This window comes from Halichoerus grypus, chromosome 2 (assembly GCF_964656455.1).
Source record: "Halichoerus grypus chromosome 2, mHalGry1.hap1.1, whole genome shotgun sequence".
Lineage (NCBI taxonomy): Eukaryota > Metazoa > Chordata > Mammalia > Carnivora > Phocidae > Halichoerus > Halichoerus grypus.
Window position 1 is genome coordinate 98,582,850 of NC_135713.1, and position 24,088 is coordinate 98,606,937.

Sequence of the window (24,088 nt, forward strand, 5' to 3'; positions counted from 1 at the left end):
CCTAGTTGACTCACATTTTGATTTACAGAATCATCAGATAAAAACTACAGGTAATAAAAACTCCATTAATGGTTTAATACCAACATTCCACCACAAAGCTGAAAGTTATTTTCTCACTGAAATACCCACTCCCTTTCCCCACAATCAACAATGTTATGGATTTGTCCCACCTGCAGGCAGCTTCTTGTACTCTCTTGTTGCTGTCCAGGATTCGCTTTAGCAATTCTGTCATTAATGGCTTCAGGTACGTATCGGGGGGCTGGCTGACTACCCAGTGTGCATAGCGGCTAAGAGTCCAGCACGTTATGGAACGCACAAGAGCCTTTTTATCAGAGAGGCACTGAATAAGGTGAGGAATGAGCTCAGGCAGGTATGGAATCATGCCTTGCATACAACCTGGAAAAAAAAGTAACAAATCTCTCAGAAAGTGCTAAAATTCAGTTAAAATTATTTCAGTTGAATACTAAACTGATAAATGCAGCCATGAAAAATATTCAGATCAAAAAAATAGAAAAAACACTGAGATCATCTCCACTGCAATAAATATTCCCTAATAATCTGTTCCAAAATTTAAAAAAAGAAATGAAAGCTACTTGCTCCTAGGTCTTCTGGTAGGGTTAGGAAAGCTTATTTTACTTCTGCTACACAAATTACGGCTTTCAGAAGTGCCTACAAAATACTTCAGTTTCTTGTAAATACAGGCCTATCTCCAAGACACAGTAACCTTTATGGGGGTTGATGAGGCTCCTACCATGTTTCTTGCACTTGCCAATGGAGAAAATTATTTTTCTAGCAATGGGGATGCTTCTGACATCAGTCTTCTCATTCTGTTCCTTTTATTGTAACAGAAGCATTTGTAAAATATCTCGGTAGGGTTAGAAATAAGCCTATGGCTGTTTAATAATAGTTAACTGGTTCAAGGTAAAAACTTATCCTAGGACGGCTTTTTTTTTTTTTAATTGCATTCTTTTACTGTGAGGTTGAGCATCTTTTCATGTGTTTAAGGGCTATCTGTCTTTCCATTTTTGTCAGTTATCTGTTCATGTCACTTGCTAATGCTTTTTTCCCAGTTCATTCCTTTTATTTTTTTAAAATTTAAATTCAATTAATTAACATATAACATATTATTAGTTTCAGAGGTAGAGGTCAGTGATTCATCAGTCTTATATAATACTGGTGCTCATTATATCACATGCCTTCCTTAATGTCCATCATCCAGTTACCCCATCCCCCAACGCCCCTCTCCCTTCCAGCAACCCTGTTTGTTTCCTATGATTAAGAGTCATAGAACTTATGGTTTGTCTCCCTCTCTTGATTTTGCTAAGACGGCTTTTGAATTTGAACATCTTTTTTAAGGTTAACATAGATCATAGTGTCATCTATTCCACATCAGCAACAGAAAAGCAAAAAAGTGTATGAATTCCAGACTGAATAACAATGCTTATTAGAATAACATTCCTTAAAGTGGTCCATCTGCATTAGGGCTATTAAGGACTTCACAGTTCAGTTTTGACCTAGACTTACCTTCAGCAATTGCTCCTAAAACCAAGATGCCGGATTCTTTAACAACCCATTCATGATGAAAAAGTAATTCTTTCAAAAGGGGCAAAATGTGTGGCAAAAGCTCATCACGATACACATTTGCAAGAACATCTAGGGCAGCAGCAGAACATTTTCCTGAAGAAATATTTAATTCAAAAATATTACATTAAACTTTATTATCATAACCCTATTATCGTATCTGTTATATGTACAACACTTCATTCATATATCTAGAGTTTCAAAGAATTCAATTAAATAGGAGGCAGTCTGTTTCTATCAACAAGAAATATTTTATGACCAAGAATTAGCAAACTGATTATGAAGATATTCTATTCTGTACATGTCGGTCACACCAGGATTCTTTTGTCTATACAGAAAAATCAAAACACTGTTCCACTCAATTTAATGCTTCTATGATATGATGCCCACTTCTAACAAACCTGCAGTAAAATGTGTACATTTAGTATTTCTACTTAACATTCTTAGTGATAGATCATTCCGAATCAAGTACGTAATGACTAAGCAGGAGGTCAGGCAAATAAATCTCACCAAATCACCAGCACATGAAGCATTAAATAGGCCAGAAAACATTCCTTCCAGATAAAGGAACTATTAGCCATGGACCTATGTATCAATTCAGATTTCATTTAATGTAATAATTAAGAAAACAAAAATTTTAAACAAAGATATAATTAAGTATAAAAATTTTTCCCAATGGGATTAGGCATACTAAACAGTTGACTACAAATCATTAAACAATATTAAAATACTTTTTGAAAAAAAGGCCGTTCAATTGGCTAGAAGTAACACCTTACTCATCCGTAAGGGTCTTATTTATACCGTATGGTAGATCCATATAAATGAGTATTATACTACCATGAAAGACAAAGAAATCTTTATGTACTGATACAGAATGAGTTAGTTATATGATAAATGGAAAAGAACCAACAGAATACATTTAATCTCATTTCACTGCTGGGAAGTCAGCCTCTTCTCAAAAAAAAAAAAATAAAAAAAAAATACATATATATATACACACACACACTTTTTTTCTGCATGTGAATAGAAAAACTTCTGGAAGGATATAAAAATGGGTGGGATGTTAAGAGTAGTAGTTCCCTCCCCCAATTCCATGTACATTATTGCTTTTGTAAAGTTACCTATATTACAATCTTTTTTTTTTTTTTTTAAGATTTTATTTATTTGACAGAGAGAGACACAGCCGAGAGAGGTAACACAAGCAGGGGGAGTGGGAGAGGGAGAAGCAGCCTCCCCGATGAGCAAGCAGCCCGATGTGGGGCTCGATCCCAGGACCCTGGGATCATGACCTGAGCCAAAGGCAGACGCTCAACGACTGAGCCACCCAGGCGCCCCACCTATATTATAATCTTGCCTCCAGCCTAAAAGTAGGGATATACTATGAGGTATAGTAGCCCCCCACTGCATCAGTTTTGCTTTCCATGGTTTTGGTTACCTTCGGTTAAGTGCAGTCTGAAAGCAGATGCTCCTCCTTCTGATGTATCACCAGAAGGTTAACAGTAGCCTAACACTGTATCATAATGCCTAGTTCAATCACTCCCCCATCTCATCATGTAGACATTTTATCATCCCATATCATCACAAGAAGGGTGAATGCAGCACAGTAAGAAATTCTAAGAGACCACATCACATAATGTTTATTATGGTATATTGTTATAATTGCTCTACTTTATCATTAATGTTGTTAATATCTGTTAATACCTAATTTATACATTAAACTTTATCGTAGGTATGTATGTGTTAGAAAAAACAGTACATACAGGGTTTGGTACTATCTGTGATTTCAGGCACCCACTGGGGAGGGGTGTGTCTTAGAACATATCCCCCTGCAGATAAGAGGGGCTACTGCAATCTGATAGCAGTGAAGACCTTAGGCTCTCTTATTGTGGGAGATTTGGGTTCCAAAATTAAGTGTGCTGTTAGTACTAGCCATGTTAATTAGCCAACCTCGGGTAAGTTTCTCTTTTTGCAGTTTCCTTACCAACCTAAGGCTGTTGTAAAGATTAAATGGGATATGCACATGCCAAGTTTTTGCCCTAGTACTGGGCATACTGCACACTCTAAAGGAACTGTTACAGGAAACTAAACGGGCAAGAGGAATTAACATTATTTAACCAAGTGAATTACAGAGTCTGGGCTGATGATTCATGTCTTTAACTGGTTCATCAGTTACTAGAAATCTCAACACTCTGAATTGCAGCAGTGGTTCTTAACTAGGGGCAATTTTGTTTCCCAGGGGACAATGGGCAATTTCTGGAGACACTGTTGCTTGTCACAACTGTGCGCGTGGTGGGGTGCTGCTGGTATCTACTGAGTAGTCAGGGGCGCTGCTCAACATCCTACAATGTACATGACAGCCACCACAACAAAGAATTATGTGGCAAAATGTCAACAGTGCCGAGGCTGAGAAACCCTGAACTAGAGCAGTGAAGCTTTAAAAACCAGCACACCAACAAGAACAAAACACAGGTCTCGGTCCCTCATCTCACTAGACTGTAGCCCAGAATGCCAGTTCAACAGATGATAGGGATTTGCAGCCAAGGCTAAAAACTAACAAGAGATTTTACAACACTTCTTTTGTAAGTTTGAGTATGACAAAGCAATTTATCCTATTTTACATTGATCCTTGATGATTAACTAACACATGCAAATTATCATGAAAAGTAAGTTTATGTTAAGAAAACAGGAAAAGCTTGTGGCCAATGTTCCTATTTCATAATGTCAAATAAAACGTATGGCCTTTTGAGAAATGACAGTTTGAGGTAAGAAGTCTTTAAGAAATAGAATGAACATTAGATATAATATAATTAGGTAAGAACAGGTCCACCAGGAAAACGCAAGCCAAAACCACAATAAGATAATCACATCTACTAGGACGGTTATAATAAAAAGGATAACAAAAGTTGGCAAGCATATGGAGAAACTGGGACCCTAAAGACAATGCTGGTAAGAAAGTAAATGGTGGGGCCACTTTGGAAAACAGCTTAGTAGTTCCTCAAAAGGTTACATGAAGAGTTATCACATGACCAGTAATCCCACTCCTGTACTTGCAAAAGAAGTGAAACATATGTCCACACACAAACTTTACATAAATGTTCACAGCATCATTACAACAGCTAAAAGGGAGAAACAAAACGTCCATCAACTGATGAATGGATAAATAACATGCGGTATGTATATCCATATAATGGATTATTTTTCCACGTTATAAAGAAATGAAGTATTGATGCATACTAGACCATGTACAAACACTGAAAACATGCTAAGTGAAAGAACAGTCATGAAGGACCACATATCGTATGATTCCATTTATAGGCAACATCCAGAATAGGCAAATCCAGAGACAGAATAGAGATTGGTAGGAGTTTTGGGCTGGGGGACTGGAAGAAAATGGGGAGTGACTGCTAGTAAGAATAGGGTTTCTTCTTGGGGTGATGAAAGTGTTCCAAAATTTACTGTGGTGATGGTTGCATAACTCTGTGAATATATGAAAAACCACTGAATTGTACTCTTTCATGAGGGCATTATACAATGTATGAACTAGTTCTCAATAAAGTTGCTACCAAAGCAACTTTTCTTTTTGACTTACTTAGATTCCAGTCAGAAATTGTATCATCATCATCAATTTCATCGTCGTCATCATCTTCCTCTTCAATTCCATCTTCATCATGCTGCTGAGCCACTGTCCTTGATCGATGAAAACGTGGCCTTATATCCTGTTCACTATCAGGAATTGTTTCATCTTCTTCAACATCACCCTTTTTTTTTTTTAAAGAAAAATTTTGATGATATTCAAATATCATTATAAGCTATTATGTACGTGAGTAAAAGAATCAGAATATTGAGAGATGATGCCATGTACATGGTTTTGAAGTAACCCCCACACCTCTTTATTACCCCCACACCACTCCCCTCTGCAGAAAATAATTCTTTGTTGAGGAGAGAAAAAACTATCATATAACGCATGTTAGGTTCAGGCCCTTTTAACTGCATTACACTGTCTCCCATCAGCTGGAATAATCCAGAGTACCTGAATAAAATTCAGACCATATTTAATATATTTTAAAATAAACTACAAATAACTTGAATCAACAGGAAGTTTATGCTAACTCTACCAGTGTCACCATCTGGTTCCAATGAAGTTAGAGTACGTTAGCACCCAAATTCATTGTTAGCTTCTATCTTTGAACTCTGTAGCATATAATATATAAGAAGAAACATACTTACACAGGGTCTATTTTAAATAAATATGCTATTAGTCAGATTCAAAGATTCTCTAAAGTCAATAAAAAACAACCTTGCCTATTAATCAGAAAACAGTTTCCTTACCTTAAGTAAGATAATATCTATATCTGAGTACTTCATGCCATTCACTAATACAGGAATCAATCTATAAAGAAATAAATTCATGAAACAAAGATCTAAAAATCTCATAAGAATTATTAAGAAGTCTTAATGACCTTAAGTATACTAGAAATACCAAAGAGACAACCACCACTGCTAATCTGGTCTTGGAACATGTTCTGTGATGTCTGCCCTTCTCAAATGATGAGTATTCCTAATACATATCCCAGGACCCTTACATACTCTTGCATGGGATCTACCGGATGGAATCTTAGTAAAAATAAGGTAGACTGTCAATAGTGGTTAGAAATAAGACTAGTAACAAAAAATTTAGTAATTTCTCCCATAAGAATTTATCCTGAACATCCTAAGAAACATTCCCATTCTTAAAGATTTAGGTTTCTTGATGAAGTAACAAAACTGCAAACAATCTGAATGTCTGTCACTTAGCGCTTGGTTAAAAAATAAATTACAGTAAAGTTAAAAATGAAACAAAAATGTGTACATTTAACGTGGTTCCAATGGAGTTAAAATAATAAGATTACCCATGTAATTACTTGTATAAACAGACTATCTAGGAAGTATATACAAAAGAAACCGGTATTTTTGAAGAGAGAGAACTGAATAGGCTAAAAAGGGATAAAATTAATCATTTACTTTATTTCTAAATAGTGTGACATTTTTACAATTAGCCTACATTCAGTATTTGTACTCCTTTTAATAAAAGAGACGATGGTGTTTAAATATATAATATATTAAGTCTAAAGTAATTTATTCAAAAGAAATAAAGAAAGAGCCCTACCAATAAGGTTATTATAGCCTTCAATAAAGAAGTTAGGAAATTTTAATTTTAATTTCTTAAGAAATTAAGAACTTAAGGGCGCCTGGGTGGCTCAGTTGGTTAAGCGACTGCCTTCGGCTCAGGTCATGATCCTGGAGTCCCTGGATCGAGTCCCGCATCGGGCTCCCTGCTCGGCAGGGAGTCTGCTTCTCCCTCTGACCCTCCCCCCTCTCATGTACTCGCTCTCTCTCAAATAAATAAATAAAATCTTAAAAAAAAAAAAAGAAATTAAGAACTTAAATTTCCAATAAGAAAATACTTAAATCAGGATATCATATCTAATCTGAAGCATTAAGGTAATCATTAAAACAGAACCAAGACGTCTGTAAACATGGAATCCCAGGTATCGTGGAAAAGTTGGGAAAAAAAATCTACCAAAACACATAAAAGGTCAAAATACTAACTTCAGTTCCTTTTGTAGCTATGGGAATTTTAAGCTTTGACCAGTTTCTTAACTTTTGATGATTTCCTTTCTCACTGGCCCATCACATACTTAGAAGTCTACTGAGGATAAAAGGTTTTGAGAAAACTTGAGAAACATTTAAGTAAGTCCACAGTTATAGGGGCACCTGGGTGGCTCAGTCAGTTGAGTGTCCAACTCTTGAATTAGGCTCAGGTCATGATCTCAGGGTCAGCAGATCAAGCCCCACCTAGACTTCCAGGCTCAGCACTCAACGGGGAGTCTGCTTGGGATTCTTTCTCTCTGCACCGACGCCCCCCCTCCCCGCCCCAATGTTGGCATGTTCTCTCAAAATAAATGAATAAAATCTTAAAAAAAAAAAAAGTCCACAGTTCTCTGCTTCTGAATTCTACCTTTAATTGTTCTGAGTGGCTTGGGAAATGTGAACAGCCAAAAGAAATTCATACTCATGACTACCAGCTGTGGGTTTATTAATAAGCACTTTCCTTATAATCTAGTGAGAAAGATATTATGATCTTCATTTTACAGATGAGTCAACTGAGGCTCAGAGAGGTTACATTATTTCCAGAAGATCATTAATTTTAAGTAATGGGAGAGTCAGAATTCAAAACCAGTTTGGCCTGACTCCAAAAGTAATTTTCTTTCCCCACACCAGATATAAGAAACTCTCATCTCTATGCTCATGTGTTAGGCCTTTGTAGAGGCCTTACTTCAAAGAGTTAAAGCTTTTAATGTCAATTAAATAAATACGTGCAAAACCAATTTTGAGTACAACTCTACCATCAAGGAGATAAGTTTGTAAACACTTGTTAACTAAAGGAATAGTAAATAGGGAAAAGGAGTGGGATTTAAAATTCCCTTAATAGATATAAAAAATGTGGGACAGCCACACTTCCACGTTGAAAGTCCTTCTAAATTCTAAAATACAGATTAACAGTAATTTAACATTATAGCTAATATAACACACAACTATAAATAACACTCTATTTTATAAGCTACAGGCATTTTGCAGCAGAGTCAGATCCATTTCAATCACCAACAATTAAATCATTTATCATTTCTGTCAGTAATTTGGGGGAAATAGTGAGGACAGATGGCAGGCTATAAAATACTGCAGTTAATACGAGGTGAAGTAAAGAAGTAAAGACAGTGAGCCCTGTCTATTCTAAGATGGAAAAAATTATAAAGTTATGGAGAAAGAAGAGAAAGTTCAAAGAGAGAATATAGCTATTTGATGGAGTGAGGTGCCTGAAGAAAAAAATTATGCTATCCAAGACCATCAACTGAAACACTGGTTAGGTAAAAGACAACTCATATGAAAATCTATCTTTAAGTTTTGGGGCAAGATGAAGGGTCACTTATTTTCCCTATAAAGCAAAAGTGCTCAGAATGAAAGAAGAGAATTCAGAAGAGCAATAAAGGTTTGAATAGTTGCTCTAGTGAATGGAAGATAAAAGGTGATCTGGAACAAGAAAAACTAGCAGCATGAAGGGTCCACTTGACACTGAAAACCATGGATGTCTATAGCCATCAATCCTCCTGGTGGTGGAACTTTTCCCAACAGTGTAAGACAAGAAGCAAAGACAGTTTATTAGTCCAAAGCAGGGGAGATGCAGGGTAGCTGGACGTTTATGGTCAGTAGAGTTGATTTGTGGATCATTGATGTCTGTGCCAAAGAAAGAAAGAAAAGATGTGCAGGAAATAAGGGACTGATAAAGATGGGTAAGAAAATGAAGTTGGCAAGTGAGATACGGGGATTAACTGTGACCACATAGCAACATGGCATGTCTCTGATGAATTCCAATCTTGTACGGCAGATCATTATTTTTAGGTCTAATTGTAAAGGAGCTTTCTCTGAAAGCCTCATGTAGCCAATGAAAAAAGAGAATTTTTCCCCCTTTCTTTTTAAAAGTTAAGCTCTACGCCCACATGGGGCTTGAACTCATGATCCTTAGATCAAGAGTAGCATGTTCTACCAACTGAGCCAGGGAAGGTGCCCCAATAAAAAAAGAAATTTTTTAAAAAAAGATTTTATTTTTATTTATTTGAGAAAGAACAAGAGCTGTCACGGACAGGGAGAGGGAGAAGCAGACTCCTCGATGAGCAAAGAGCCCAATGCAGGCTCGATCCCAGGACCCTGCAATCATGACCTGAGCTGAAGGCAGACGATCACCTGAGTCACCCAGGCGCCCCCAAAAAGATTTGAGAGAGAGAATGCGAGTGAGCATGAATGGGGGGAGGGGCAGGAGAGGGAGAAGCGGACTCCCTGCTGAGCAGGGAGGCTGACACAGCTCAATTCCAGGGTCCCAGGATCATGACCTGAGCCAAAGGCAGACGCCTAATCAACTGAGCCCCCCGGGGGCCCCCGAAAATTTCCACATCTTAATGCTCTTTAATGAGGCTGTATTACTTTATTTTCAAAAAAAGGTTAAGCATTACTTCTTCTAAAAGTAAATGATTTTAATACATGTAATCAAATCATTATGTTGTACACCTAAAACCAATACAATGTTTCATGTCAATTATATCTCAATAAAATTGGAAAGAAATATTTTTAAAAACCTGATATAACAGCATTCATTGAATTAAAAATAAGCTTAGTAATACGCTAACCAAAAATTAAATAGCATCACAACTACTGGAAAATCAGGTTTTGGGGAGAAAAAACCCCATCAGAGTCTAGAGTCAAACTGAAATGATTAAAAAAAAAAAAGACCCATGCCATGAATTATCCAAAATTAAGATTATGATTTAGAATAAACCATCTGTAATAAAAAAAAAAAGTCCCAAAAAACAATAGCTTCCTGAAAAATCTTTTTATTTTTTAAATGTTTTTACTTATTTATTTATTTATTCATGAGAGTCAGAGAGAGAGAGAGAGAGGCAGAGGCAGAGGGAGAAGCAGGCTCCCCGCCCAGCAGGGAGCCCGATGCGGGACTCCATCCCAGGACCCTGGGATCGTGACCTGAGCCGAAGGCAGACGCTCAACCATCTGAGCCACCCAGGTGCCCCCTTCCTGAAAAACCTCTTTAGTTACAACCTATGGTTATGCTAAGTAAAACTAAGTCTGACTTCTTTAGAACTTCATTCCCTGATAGCAGAATGCAACATAAAAATGTAAAAATGAGGAATCATTGTTAAATTTAGGAACAAGGTAGCATTCAAAAGAAGGAACACTTACTTAGGAAGATGCCTTACGAGTACATCTTTGCATATGGGTTGCTCAGCCAAAGTGAGCCAGAATTCACAGGCTTCTAAAGCCACATTTTCATCTTGATCTTGTGTCCTCTGTAGCATGTACTGAAAACAAAGAAGCATTAATATTAATCAGTTTAAATCACAAAATTAAAATAAACCTACTCCTTTCTCAGCAAGTTAAAGGTCCTCTGCTATCGCCTTGGAACTTTACAGTGATTCTCAACCTCAGCTTTGGATTTTTAAAGAAGTTTCCAAGTCAATTCTAAAATGCAGCCAAACTAAGAACAACCGCTTTAGAACGCTGCCTAATGAAAAGTGTTCCAACCATGTATGGCGTTAGCTGCTTCTGTATAGGCGTGTTTTCTTTTATGAAACCACTGAGATTTTACTTTTTTTAAATTTTTATTCTTTTAAAGATTTTATTTATTTATTTGACAGAGAAAGACACAGCGAGAGAGGGAACATAAGCATGGGGAGTGGGAGAGGGAGAAGCAGGCTTCCCTTGGAGCAGAGAGCCTGATGCCAGGCTCCATCCCAGGACGCTGGGATCATGACCGGAGCCGAAGGCAGACACTTAACGACTGAGCCACCCAGGCGCCCCGAAACCACTGAGATTTTAAACATGTATTAATAAGCAGTTTTCTTAGAAACATCAAAAAAGTCCATTATACCTTTCATTAAAAAATGAAGAATCTTTTTATAACAATTATTCAACCTGTCTCTTGTATTATTTTCATGTATGTAAAGTGATATATACATATTATACAATTACGAAACTTAAATTTTTTTATCTTTGGAAGTAGGGACATTTCTTAATGCAACTATAATCTGTAGTCTCCAACATGCCAAGCCAAATTCACTCTTAATTGTAGGAACATCTGATCTGAAATTCAAAGGCAGTGTCTACCCCTCTTTAAAAAACCTTCACGTGCAAAAACAAAATAAATATAATCAAAGGTACGCATATGATTTCCCAGTGTACCTGGGCCTGGAAATGGGGTCGTGTTGGATGAAGCCTCTGTACATATCCTCTTCTAGACTGAAACATCTCCCATGGCAAAATGTGGCAACGCAAGAGTTGTGATAGGCCAAGCCCTATTACATTCCACACCATGTCCTACTACCATGCTGAGTATTTCTAAATAACTGTAGCATTTTAAATCAGCTCCCCCGCCACCCAGCCCTGTGACATGGCCCCAGCAAATGATAAGTATCTTTAACTTTCTGGTTAGCTCCAACTTTCGCTAAACCTTCAACCAACTTGACCTGATTCTTCTAAGCACTTCAGAGAGAACAGGTTCATCAGATAAAATGTCACTATTCCCATCTAATGCTGCTACGTATCTTTACAACTATATTTCCTTATGTTTTAGAAAAGGAGTTGCTATACACTATAGATGCTAGTCTTTTTCTAATAGGTCTTAGACCCCCATCCTTTAAAAAAAGATCTTCCCTCTCTACACCATATAAATCTCTGGAGGTGCAAAGGAGAATCTAAATAATGTATTATTTAACACACTTGGAAAGTCTATATACTACTCACATACTATGATCCAGTAATATGAAAATCAGGTGGTACGGTCTGCAGCTAGCAGGACTGAGTATTGCCCAAACGAAGTTATTTTGTTCTAATAATAATTTTATCTTGTTACTATGTATTACTTCCTTTAAATATGGTTAACCAATGATCACCGTACTCAGAATTTCCTAGTAAAATTATTTTAATTGCATAGGGATTGAAAGAGTTTTAAAATCTAAATGGTTTGCTGGAACTAACTATAACAATTACTATAACAAAAACAACAACAATTTCTACTCAGAAATTTCACTTCTACCATAAATCGTAAGTGGATCAGATCAGCTTTAACAGTAATGGGTGGAAAACAAACATTTATAATTACAAACTCCAATGACACAAGAATGTGCCACTTAACCTACCACAGTTCTAGTGATCATTTAACCTAACACGTATCTAGTGAACACAAATAATTTAAATATTTCTTAGTTATTCGTGTTAAAAGCTATCTATTCCTTTAAATAACTTTCCCCCTCTATAAACATCTTAAATCTCATGAAAGAAAAGTCACCATAAAGAGAACTTATAATTTTAAGATAATCATGAACTGTTTTTCATAGTTCACTGCCAACAATGTGTTATACAAATTTAACATTATACATTTTGTTCCCAAGATCTTTCTTGGGCGAAAAAGGAGGAGAGCGCTTATAAGTCACCTGTATTACCTCAACTATGTTATGCATGTGAGGAAGCAGGCGATCCATCCGAACTTCAAGCAACATCACAAGTGCCCGGCACACATTTTTCCGTACCTCTGGTTCTTCATCACCAGCCAATGCAAAGAGGTTCTATTGCATGAGAAACATTTTTTTCTAGTTAAGCATTCCAATATATTAGAAAGGTTTATACATAATAACCAGTCATCTGTAAGTTAGTAACATTTAAAGAAACCCTAAGAAGATAAGGTACAAATAAAGACTGAATTAACTGGCCTGCAATATTAGGTCATAAATAATTAATTAAATATAGGATGACAACTGCCAAAAGTATGATTTTGATAAATAATCTAAAGCCATTATCTTGGCTCAGGTCATCATCTCATGGGTGTGAGATCAAGCCCCACGTTGGGCTCTGCACTCAGCGTTGAGTCTGCTTGAGTCTCTCCCCCTGCCCCCCCCAACCCAGGCTCACTCTCTAAAAATAAATAAATCTTATTAAAAAAAAAAAAAAAATAGCTGGAGAGGAAAAGACTATTTAAGTCTCATTTAATGAACACTGAAAATAAAAGTGAAGTGCTTAAGGAACTTTAACAATTTGTTCACAATTGCTGTTATTAAGTGGTAGTAGTTCTGAAAAAGAATTCTATTGCTTTGAGCTCGTGGCCAGAAAATTATGCTTGACTTTCTGCTTTTACCAAAAAGGTAAAAGGGCCTTTAGAAATGCTTGCTGAGATTTAAGAGTCAAATTTTTCCCGACACCTCTAATTCTACAATGGAAACCAATGGAAAATGAAGCACCAGCCTTTTATTAGTCTGTGCCTTCAGCCTTCAGATTCTTAATAAAGAATAAGTTTAAGGTTAATTTTAAGTTTAAGATTATTCAGACTCAATGTTTTATGTTTCAACTACTGCAAATGAACTGGGAGACTCAATTTACATTTGGAATTTGAATAGTATATTCAAATAAAAAATTTCTAGTTAAGATATTAAACATCTACAAACCATAATTGATGTTTGTACCGTAAGTAAAAAAATCAGTTTAATAGAGGAAAAATGCTTTTATTTTCAGTTAACAAAAATCACCAAGTCTACACTGTATCCAATTTTAATACTACAAGAAATAATTTAACATTTTCTAACTTTCCCAAAAGCAAAAGGGGGAGGGGGAGAGACAAATCTTACCTCAATAAAAGAATCAATGTGCAACATCAGAGCTTGAGTCCTACTGATGATAAACTGATTGACACATGCAACAGCATGAGACCTAGAAACAAAATTTAAAATTTAACACATACTCACTACAGCTTTTTTCTATTTACAGAAGATTGACAAGAACTTAACTATTCCTCCATAAAATAATTATGGTGTATGTATAACCATAAATGTGTTTATACATACATATACATGTATATACACATACACACCCTGAAAAGCATGAGTTAAATTTCTTTGTATATTTAACACAGAATATGAGTGATATTAAGTGAAAAACACAGGTTCCAGAGCATTAAGTTAGTACTTCTCTTCAAGTGTAAAGTGTCGGAAAGGACATGTGCACATTTTTAATAGTGTATACCTCTGAAGAGTGGGAAGGTGGATAGAGGCATAATGGAAATCTGTTTTGCATACCTACAGATTTTAAAATAATGGCTATTTATTCCTTTTAAAACTAAAAATGAGGAAAGTCTATAGTCTTTGTGTTCAGACATAGCCAATTCAACTCCACAGCAATTCCTAATGGCACTACCTTTAAAGCCAATCACTTCTTCCCTAGTCCAAACCATAATTTCCTATCAGGATTACTCCAACAGGCTCTAACTGGTTTCCTGACTTCCACTATACCAAACCCCACTACAACCTTTTAGACACAGATGAGTAACATCACATTACACCCTTGTATAGATTGCTCCAAAAACATACAATCTACTTTTCCTACAAAAGATCAAGTGGTAAATATTATAAGACCTCTGTGGCAGCTTCATTCCCCATCCCCCAAACACAACCTTTTAAAGTATAAAATCATTCTTAGCTCACGTTACGGGCTCAATTTGGCCCCATGGGTCACAGTTTGCTGACTACCGGCCTAGACATTCCACTATAGTGTGGTTACTCCTACTCTCCTAACTTCATTTCTTACTGCGCTACAAAGTTTTCTTCTTTTGTCACTGTAAAAGGCTTGTCCCTAACTCCAGGACCTTTATACTTCCTGTTCCCTGTCTTATACGTCCTTCTCCCTGACCTTTCAAAGATTTGCTACTTTACTTTGTTCAAGGTCTCTGCACAAATGCTACCTTTACAGAAAACCTTCTATATACGATACCTGTGAATCACTGTCTAATCCCTTATTCTCATTATTTTTCCACAGTATTCATCATGAAATTATTTTGTTTTCCTGTTTCCCTTTTCTGATAACCCAAGAGAAAAAGACAAAAGAAAAAGGTACTACAAACAGCCAATAAACCTATGACAAGATGTTCAACATGACTAATGACAGGTAAACCATCAAATTCATAATGAGACACAATTTTTTATTTAACTGGCAAAAATTAAAATACATGACAATACTAAACGCTGTGTACCCAGAGAATCTTATGCTTTGTTAATAGAGTATAAATTGATGCAACTACCCTGGAAAACTTTGGTTTTCTTTCCTTGTTATTTGCCTCATGTACCAGAAATTCCTCCCCAAAGATTTTACGTCTTTCTAGAGAAACTCTTGCAAATAGACAAACAGAGACAAGCAAATAAATGTCTTCAGCTGCACTACCCACAACAGCAAATACCTGGAAGCCACCCAAAAGCTGGCCGGGGGTGGGGGGTGGTGGGGAGGAACATGAATAAACTGTGTAATCAGATGCCAAGTAGTATACAACAGCCAAAACAAATGAGCTATAATGACAAAATATGGATGAATCTTAGCAACATAATATTAAATTTAAAAAGCTGCCAAAGATTAAATTCATGAAATACTTTTTATAAAGTTAAAAGCAAAGACATACACACACAGACATGCATTTTACATATATATGCAATACATTTATTTTTTAGGGACGCTTGGGTTGCTCAGTCGGTTAAGCATCTGCCTTGCCTCAGGTCATGATCCCAGGGTCCTGGGGTCAAGTCCTGCATCGGGATCCTTGCTCAGTGGGGAGCTTGCTTCTCCCTCTGCCTGCCTCTCCCCCTGCTTGTGCTCTCTTTCTCTAACAAATAAATAAAATCTTTTAGAAAAAATTATTTTTTAACAATGCAAGAGAAGGAAAAGTTGAGATTAAATGTGGGTTGTTGTCATCAAGACCTTAGCTTTTGTTTTAGGTGGTAGATTTGAGTGATTATTAAAAATAATAAATAACTAAAGACAAAATGGGGGGTGCCTGGGTGGCTCAGATGGTTAAGTGTCTGCCTTCGGCTCAGGTCATGATCTCAGGGTCCTGGGATCGAGCCCCGCATTGGGCTCCGTGTTTGGCAGGGAGCCTGCTGCTCCCTCTCCCTCTACTGTTCCCCCTGCTTGTGCTCTCTCGCTCTGTCAAGTAAATAAATAAAATCTTAAAAAATAAATAAAGACAAAATGGAAGTGGGCCATGATGAAAACATCATGAGCCAAAAATCATAACCCAACTTCGTGTACCTCTGGTATGATTTAAAAAATAAAATGGCTCTAATTTTTCAATTGCTTAGTCATGTGATGGATAAAACTACATTCCTTTGCCTCATTCTATATTCTCAAAGTTCAATAGTTATTGAGATGGAAAAACATTTTTAAGAGTACAGAAGAAGTATCAGTTAAGCTATATAAATAAGATATTAAATAAAAATGTAGAATAAAATCCTATAAAGATGGAGTTTAGTGTACTGCTAAAATATACAGCAGATACATTTATCCAAATATACATTAAAATGGAGAAAAATGTTTAATGGTATGTAGAACAGATTCTCAAACGGGTAATAATGAACATTCACTGAATGGAAACATTTCTGTATTACTGAACTCTGCCTACTTAAGTTTAAACAAATGACCAGCTACAAAAATGTATTAAAATTACAAAAAACTTTTATGTCTAGCAATGGACATAACTGCCAGGAATATGTTTTTTGGATTTTTCTGTTTTTCTTTTACTTGCTAAGAATTGGTCACAAAAAAGTGAGTTTCTGAGAAGTAACAGGCAAATTACCACAATTTCTTTCATCACCTTAGTTCAAAGATTAAAAGACAACTTCCTAGGGAACATGAACTCTATCTAGTTAACTATTTAGGGATGAGTAGCATTTTATTTTGAAAATGTTACTACTTATTTGCATGACACTACCATAAATGAGCATCTATTAAGTTTCCTCTCTGAGAACAACGCTGCATTAAGTACCACTTAAGATGAAAAGTAACTAAAATTAAATCGAGATAAAAGAAAAAGAACTAAATACCGAATTTAAGCAAGAAAAAGATGCCTGATTACCCTCTGGTCACACTGTTTAAACCATAATCCTCTGAATACAGCTTGGAATCTTGGAGTAAGCTCTAAAGGACATCTAAACTAACAGTTATAGCATATGCATTAAAGTCCATGCTGTTGGATGGATATCCTTAAATAACCACATCTAGGATCCTGCATAACTTCTACTTTAAATAGTAATATGGTTTTTGATCATTCTACATAAAAACACGAAGCACTGACAACTGGAAACAACAAAAAAATCAAAGCAACTAACAATCAGAACAGCAATGACTTTTCCACAGTAACAATAAACAAAAGACAAGTTAGATTAAAACATGTAATTGGAAAAGAGGGAAAAAAAAGTACAGCAGTTTGGGGGAACTTCTGGTGTCGTTACAGACAGGAATCTTACACACTTAAATAGTGTGAAAGCATCATGATAATTATAGCTTGATAGGACAACAGATGATAAATTAGTCAAAGGTTAAATTAACATTTAAATATATTTCAACAACTATATGCTAGGCACTGTTCAAGAAACTAAGGATATACAGAGAAACAAAGCAGGCCAAGGTTAACTTCTGCCCAAGCAGACCTACTGATTTCAAAGTGTACTCATAAATCCTTCCACCTTCACGCTCAAAACGTTTTTAATTAGATGCAAAACTCTTAATCTAAAATTACTAAATAATCCAGATGTCATACTGGAGGAATTTTTACCACACAGCTGCAAATGAAGGTACATGTAACTTGGCAAGATCCATAAATTAAAACAAAAACAACCCCAAAACACAATGAATTTCAACCTTACACAAAGGACCTTAAAAGCATGCCTGTTAATCACTACAAATGTAATTAGCCATATAGAAGGTAAAGAACTATCCTGTTCAATTACAATTTCATCAGAAAAAGTTAACAGTTCATGGGTTTTGCTATTAAAAGGAGTAAATTTCAACTACTGAAGTTCACCTTTGTGGAACATCAGTATCTTTTGTCAGCCACAAAAATATTAGGTAATGCAAAATAAGAGAGTGGTCAGGCTTAGAGTTTATGAATTAATTTAATACTGGCTACACAGATACCTTATTTTTGGACTACTGTGCTTGAAGAACTGTAGAAATTTGGGGATCATGATGTTGAGAGGACGATCTAACACATCACTATCTAAAATCTCAGCAGAATCTTCACAGATCTTCTGAAGGGCGCCAAATGCTCCCTGTGAAAGACATTTATATTATTAGAATTAATTAAAAATGAAGCCATTTTAAAAACAAATTGAGGAATATTGACTAATTTGTATGCATTAATGTTCTCAGCCCACATAAAATACTGCCTCGTAAAATCCACAAATTTAGTCATCAATTTTAAGACAGAAATCACCATGCCACTAAGTTACCTAAAATCTCAGTCCAAATACAATGGTACGTTTTTATCTTAGCATTTAATAACTTAAAATTAGAGGATATTCTGGTTGGCAGAGACTGCAATAAAAAAGCTAACTTCTCTCGAAATATTCTTGTTAATTTTAAGTCAGAAAGAAGTCTTAACATCATTTAAAAATTATGTATATGTAAACCATTCACTGGATAATGACGAAGTCGGTTAAAAGGGCAGAAAATTCAAATTAGCAACTATTTCCCTACAACCATTTTTACACCAAAGGGGCCAACCTAGAGCTCCTATACACAATAACCTGCTCATTACCTCAAACTCTAATTTACTGCTTATAATTCCATCAGCAGCAGAAACCTGGTGCTTATTTCCATGGTACAGTTAACTGAAGAATACTTTCTCTTTAAAATGTGACTTACATAGAAGCTCCATAATTTCATGATTACTGCAGTTTTACTTTTTTATTCTTGGTAAGTGCTTGTTTTAAAATTCTAATCTCCTTTTGTATTATTACCACTATACCAAAGCACAATTTAAATTTAATCAATTCTTACTCAATGGTTGAGTACTAGTATCATTTTAGTTTTTCTGGAATCTTAATGTATTTCTAAGGTGTTACTGGGAAATGTATATATGAGAAAGAAAGATTTTTTTTCTAGGGAGGGAGAAGCGTAACTTTAAAGACCCCTTTGCTCACTCCCTCTCTCCAGTCCCGCCTTTCCCTCTTTCAGATCTGGTAACAAACTGCCTTTTTTGTTAGGTTATTCCTTTAAAGAGGCAAAATACCTAAAATGGTTTCCATTCAAAACAGATTTCTACACAAACTAGAGGCCTGGTAATGAAAGAGATATTTACAAGTACTGATAAATAGTGAGAAATCCATAGACTCCCTTTCCCACATGGAAAGGTTGCTACTGATCAGTGGCAAACAGGAGATAATTACTACATGATTAAAGCTAGATTACATATACTTCAGCCATGTCACAAAATAAGAGGCACAGAAACAATTTAGAGAAGGCAAAAAAGTGCTCATGGTTGGTAAATTTAAGCCTATCTTCGAAAAATACCACATTAATGGTTTAACTGATTATACTTCCTTGTAGTAATTATAGTAAAGAGGCTTTATAACTTAACAGTCCTTATAGAAACTGTAAGATAAATGGTCACTAATGTAAAATAAGAGGGTAACTTGAAGATTTCAAGTTTTTGAAGTTGTAAGTTTCAGAGCAGTTATTTTTTCCAAAAGTTACAAATACACAACATGACAAGAAAAATAGACAAGAAAATGTAAAAAGCAAATTTCTTTACCTCACAAGTGTTGTAATCTTCAGAATCCAATAGGCTACAGAGTTTCGGTAGGAGGTCAGGCCAGTTCTGCAATTCTCCTTTGGAGGCTATGGTTGTAATCAAAATACCTTAAAAAAAAACACATATGTTTAGGCAATCTGACTGCATTATGTCAGATACTGCCACGTGAATGCACGCATGCACACACATTCATTTAAACGGCCCACATCAGTCCAGGACCTCCAAACCACATCAACAGTAACATTCACCAAGGACCCCCTTTTCACCACATCTGTAGAAAAACCATAGCATAAATTGGAGGTTTCTAATCTTGTTTTCCAACACTTTACCCTCTTTTGTACTTTTAACAATTATTTGTACAAAAAGTCTATACAACTTGCGCTTTTCCAATAATAACAAGAACAGTTCCACTCATTAAAATTATAGTTGACCCTTGAACAAAGTGGGGGGATTAGAGTGCTGGCCCCCCTCAGTCGAAAATCGACACGTAACTGCTTACTCCTCAAAACTTAATAGCCTATTGCTAACTGGAAGCCTCAATAACATAGTTGATTAACAAATTTTGTGGATGACATTATTTTATATGGTTTTTACAATAAAGCTAGAGAAAAAATGTTATTAAAATCATAATGCATATACATTTATTGTACCTACTGAAAAATCAATTCCACATATAAACAGACCCACGCAGTTCAAATCTGTATTGTTCAAGGGTCAAACGTGTTCCTCCTTTACAGAAATTGTACACAAAAGAGTAGAAAGACAATATACCAAAACATGAGCAGTGCTTATCACTGGGTGATGAGTATGAGTCTGTTAGTTTTTCACAAAAATACATAAAGCGAAAATCAGCTCTCTGATCTAAGCTAAGATGGATCACAGCCATGGACCAAGGTAGGGAAAATGAAAGTAGATGAGCCATCAATGATAATAATCCATGTGTGCAACAATCCGTCTGGTGTGGAAAGACCCACACACTCCTCCACCAGTTCCCACCACTACAGGATCAAGGATGAATCACTGGTAAGGTGATCTTGGATTCTGGAGGCTGAGGGTCACATGCTCACTGATCACGTCACTCTGACTGGATTGTTTCAACGTGTTGTGTAGCTTAGTTGTGATAGCAAATGAATTTGCAAATATACAAATACATAACAAAAGTTTTGTGTTAATGTTTCCCTCTGCCTTAGCAAATTTAACATGAATAATATTCTTCGTTTGATGATTATAGACCTTTTAGTACCATAATTAAGATTTGTATAAACTCTGACAGTGGGCAAATTACATGTACTCTAAACTTCAAAATACTAATTTGTAAAAGTGAAAAAAAAAAAGTGTTCTCTTGTTATTATGAGAATTCAGTGAGATATGCAAACAAAATCCCTGCCTGGCATACAATAAATAATCAATGATTATTACTAAACAGCAAATTCTACTTGTTTGGGTGTATAAATTGTATTTACGGTTTTGAGAAGGTTGCTCCCAGTGGCAAAAAGAGCTAAAAAACGTAAAGTTGTTGGCCAATATGCACTCTGCACTAAAAACAAAAAACAAAACCTAAATTATATGGTAAGAGTCAATGGATTGATAGCATTTTTAAGCTATAACCCTTAAAACAGTCTTCTAGTAAGATCAAAAAGCATCAAGGCTGCTCCTTCTTACCAATTATTGTTTCATAAAGTTAAAATTTGTAAGAATTGAGGGTGAAAGAAAGCTCTGGATCTGCCTAAAGAAAACTAAGCATGTCTTAAAACAAGCAGTAACAAAAATTAAATGCCAAGCTACAACTTGGCACTAACAGACGGCTGACATTCATTACTTCTGCTAGAAGAGCATTAGAGAATGTTGATCGACCAACAAATTCAAATTTAACTGGCCCGTATAATTTCATCCACTCCCCCAAAAATCTTTTTCCCATATTATATAAACACACATAAAGGACAGTCACTAAAATAATAAAATTACAAACCAACCATACACTTTTTTTTTTTTTAAAGATTTTATTTATTTATTTGACAGAGAGAGACACAGCGAAAGAGGGAACACAAGCAGGGGGAGTGGGAGAGGGAGAAGCAGGCTTCCCTCGGAGTAGGGAGCCCGATGCGGGGCTTGATCCCAGGACCCTGTGATCATGAGCTGAGCTGAAGGCAGATGCTTAACGACTGAGCCACCCAGGCGCCCCCCAACCATACACTCTTTAACAAGAGAATCAATTTTACATTTGTCTAATGGATTACCACATAGTCAACGAAATGTGGTCTTTTCAAATAAACTTCCTTGGCAAGATTCCTAATATGTACTGTTAAGATTAAAAATATTTGAGAAGTCTGGCATACACTCACCATTCTTTTTTACCAGTGTCAAGAGTTGGCAGAACATTAGGAAGGTATATGAGGGTCCATCAGAACAAACCAGGAATTCCCTTTTCTCAAATCACAAATGCCCTCCATCCCATTTAAAATCAGTGTTAATAATGGCAGTATTTAAGACATGTATATTTTGAGAGATGTCAGAGAGCCTTTGCTTTTTAAGTAAAAGATGAACTGGGTACTTTTCAAACCCACCATGAGACAAAAAATACAAAAGTAAAGAACTTTCAATGAAAATGATTTAATCATTATGAAGGTTCTTAACTGACTTCCATTCAACCAACCTGCCAGATTAACAGAAGCTTTCCAGGTCCTTGTAAAATTTAGCTGCTTAAAGCCCATGGCATACTGAATGCTGCCCGTTAGTAGGCCACTCTTGAGTCCTCCTGACTATTTCTGCTTCCATGAATGCTATTACCAAAAGTCGGTTGTGTTTATTCCCAAACCTATTTATACCAGCTATTATAATTAAACATTTTAATTCAATATTACATAAACTGATAGTTCTTTTACCCAAGCTGGACACTCTGGAAAGACTCAAAAATTGCTGTAATTAGATACAGACAAGGCAAATATTAAAAACAAGGGTAGACCTAGTAAATAGTAAAACCTAAGGTCCTATTCTTTAGTTGTTTTATGAAGTTTTCTTTCCATGTAAAAAAAGTGAAACTGGAAATTATATCCCATGTATTACACAAGGAAGTCAGATAATAACAAACTCAAATAAAAGGTAGTAGTCCTAAATTAATATCATTTGTTAATGTCCCACTTCAATGAACTTTGATTAAGCAACTACCAGTTGCTCTGGTCTCACTACTTGAAGGATTTTACTATAATAATGAACATTATTTCCAAAACATTTGAAAAGTGGCAATGAAAAACTCCCCTCCCCCCTCACAATTCAACATGAAGCGGATGACAAAAATTCCTATGAGAATAGTCCAAAAAAAAACCCAGTTACAAACCGGATAAGCAAACTACTGTAACAATATAACTTACCTACAGTGGCTCTAATCAAAGGAGAGGAGTCACCAATATTGTTTAAACATTCACTCTTAATAAAGTCTGTCACACCATTTGGGAAGTTCTGAAAATGTGCTTTCACGTTATTCTTCAAAATGAGACCACTCAATGATCTTGTGGGTTCATCTGTAATAAAACAGTATTATTGACTTTTAAAGTAGTTTTCATTTCAAAATATATAAAAGCAGTAACTTTTAAAATACTTATAGTCAAAAATTGATTGCAACATTCCAGTAATTTTGCTATAACCAGGGGAAAAAAAAGTATCATAAATGATTATCGAAAGATTAGCTCCATGATTTGTAGTTCAGAGTTTCTCAACCTTGGCATTATTGACATTTTGGGTCAGTTTTTTGTTGGGTGTTGTCCTGTGCATCCTATGATGTTTAATAGTATCATTGGCCATAGATGCCAGTATCACCCTTCCCAAACTGTGACAACAAAAATGCTTCCAGATAATGTCTGGATTGTTGGAGGGGTGGGAGGGGTGGGATGGGTGGGGTAAACTGCACCTGGTTGAGAACCACTGACTTAGTTTAAGAGTTAATTTAGTTTCTATATGGCCACTGTACTCAAGCTTTATTGGAACCTGATATAAACATCAAATTACAGATCTGAAAATATTAGTGACTAAAAATATCCTATTAAAAAATTAAGGGGACAAAGAATATATGGGATCACCTTCACATACAAATAACTGACGTTCATTTTTATCATGTTTTTCACTTGACTCTGAGCTAAAAAAAAAAAAAAAAAAGGTAAAACAGTTTTAAAATTTCCGTAAGTTAAAAATAGAATTTACATGAAAAAGTTTAGTCCCTAGATGGGTGTTAACAAATTTTTAAAAGAAATTTAATACTAGTAGAATGTAACTGATGCTTTACCAATTGACACCACCACCAGTATTAGCAATAGTTAGTATCTTCTGAATGCTTATTAGGTACTAAAC

At 35.7% G+C, this 24,088-nt stretch overlaps 1 protein-coding gene across 4 annotated transcripts in view; it reads right to left on the minus strand.

The window, feature by feature from the left end:
- The window catches only part of TNPO1 (transportin 1), a 94,647-nt gene that overhangs the window by 24,311 nt on the left and 46,248 nt on the right, over positions 1–24,088 (minus strand). For all 4 annotated transcript variants that reach the window (XR_013445749.1, XM_036085723.2, XM_078067207.1 and 1 more), the window contains exons 4-13: positions 23,116–23,265; positions 19,748–19,854; positions 18,130–18,263; positions 13,803–13,884; positions 12,627–12,749; positions 10,369–10,487; positions 5,911–5,971; positions 5,171–5,339; positions 1,525–1,677; positions 171–396 (exon numbers count right to left, since the gene is read on the minus strand). Coding sequence is in view for 3 of the 4 variants with exons in the window: in XM_036085723.2 (XP_035941616.2) it covers positions 171–396; positions 1,525–1,677; positions 5,171–5,339; positions 5,911–5,971; positions 10,369–10,487; positions 12,627–12,749; positions 13,803–13,884; positions 18,130–18,263; positions 19,748–19,854; positions 23,116–23,265 (1,324 nt within the window). In the remaining variant the exon portion in view is untranslated. The remainder of the gene's footprint in view (positions 1–170; positions 397–1,524; positions 1,678–5,170; positions 5,340–5,910; positions 5,972–10,368; positions 10,488–12,626; positions 12,750–13,802; positions 13,885–18,129; positions 18,264–19,747; positions 19,855–23,115; positions 23,266–24,088) is intronic.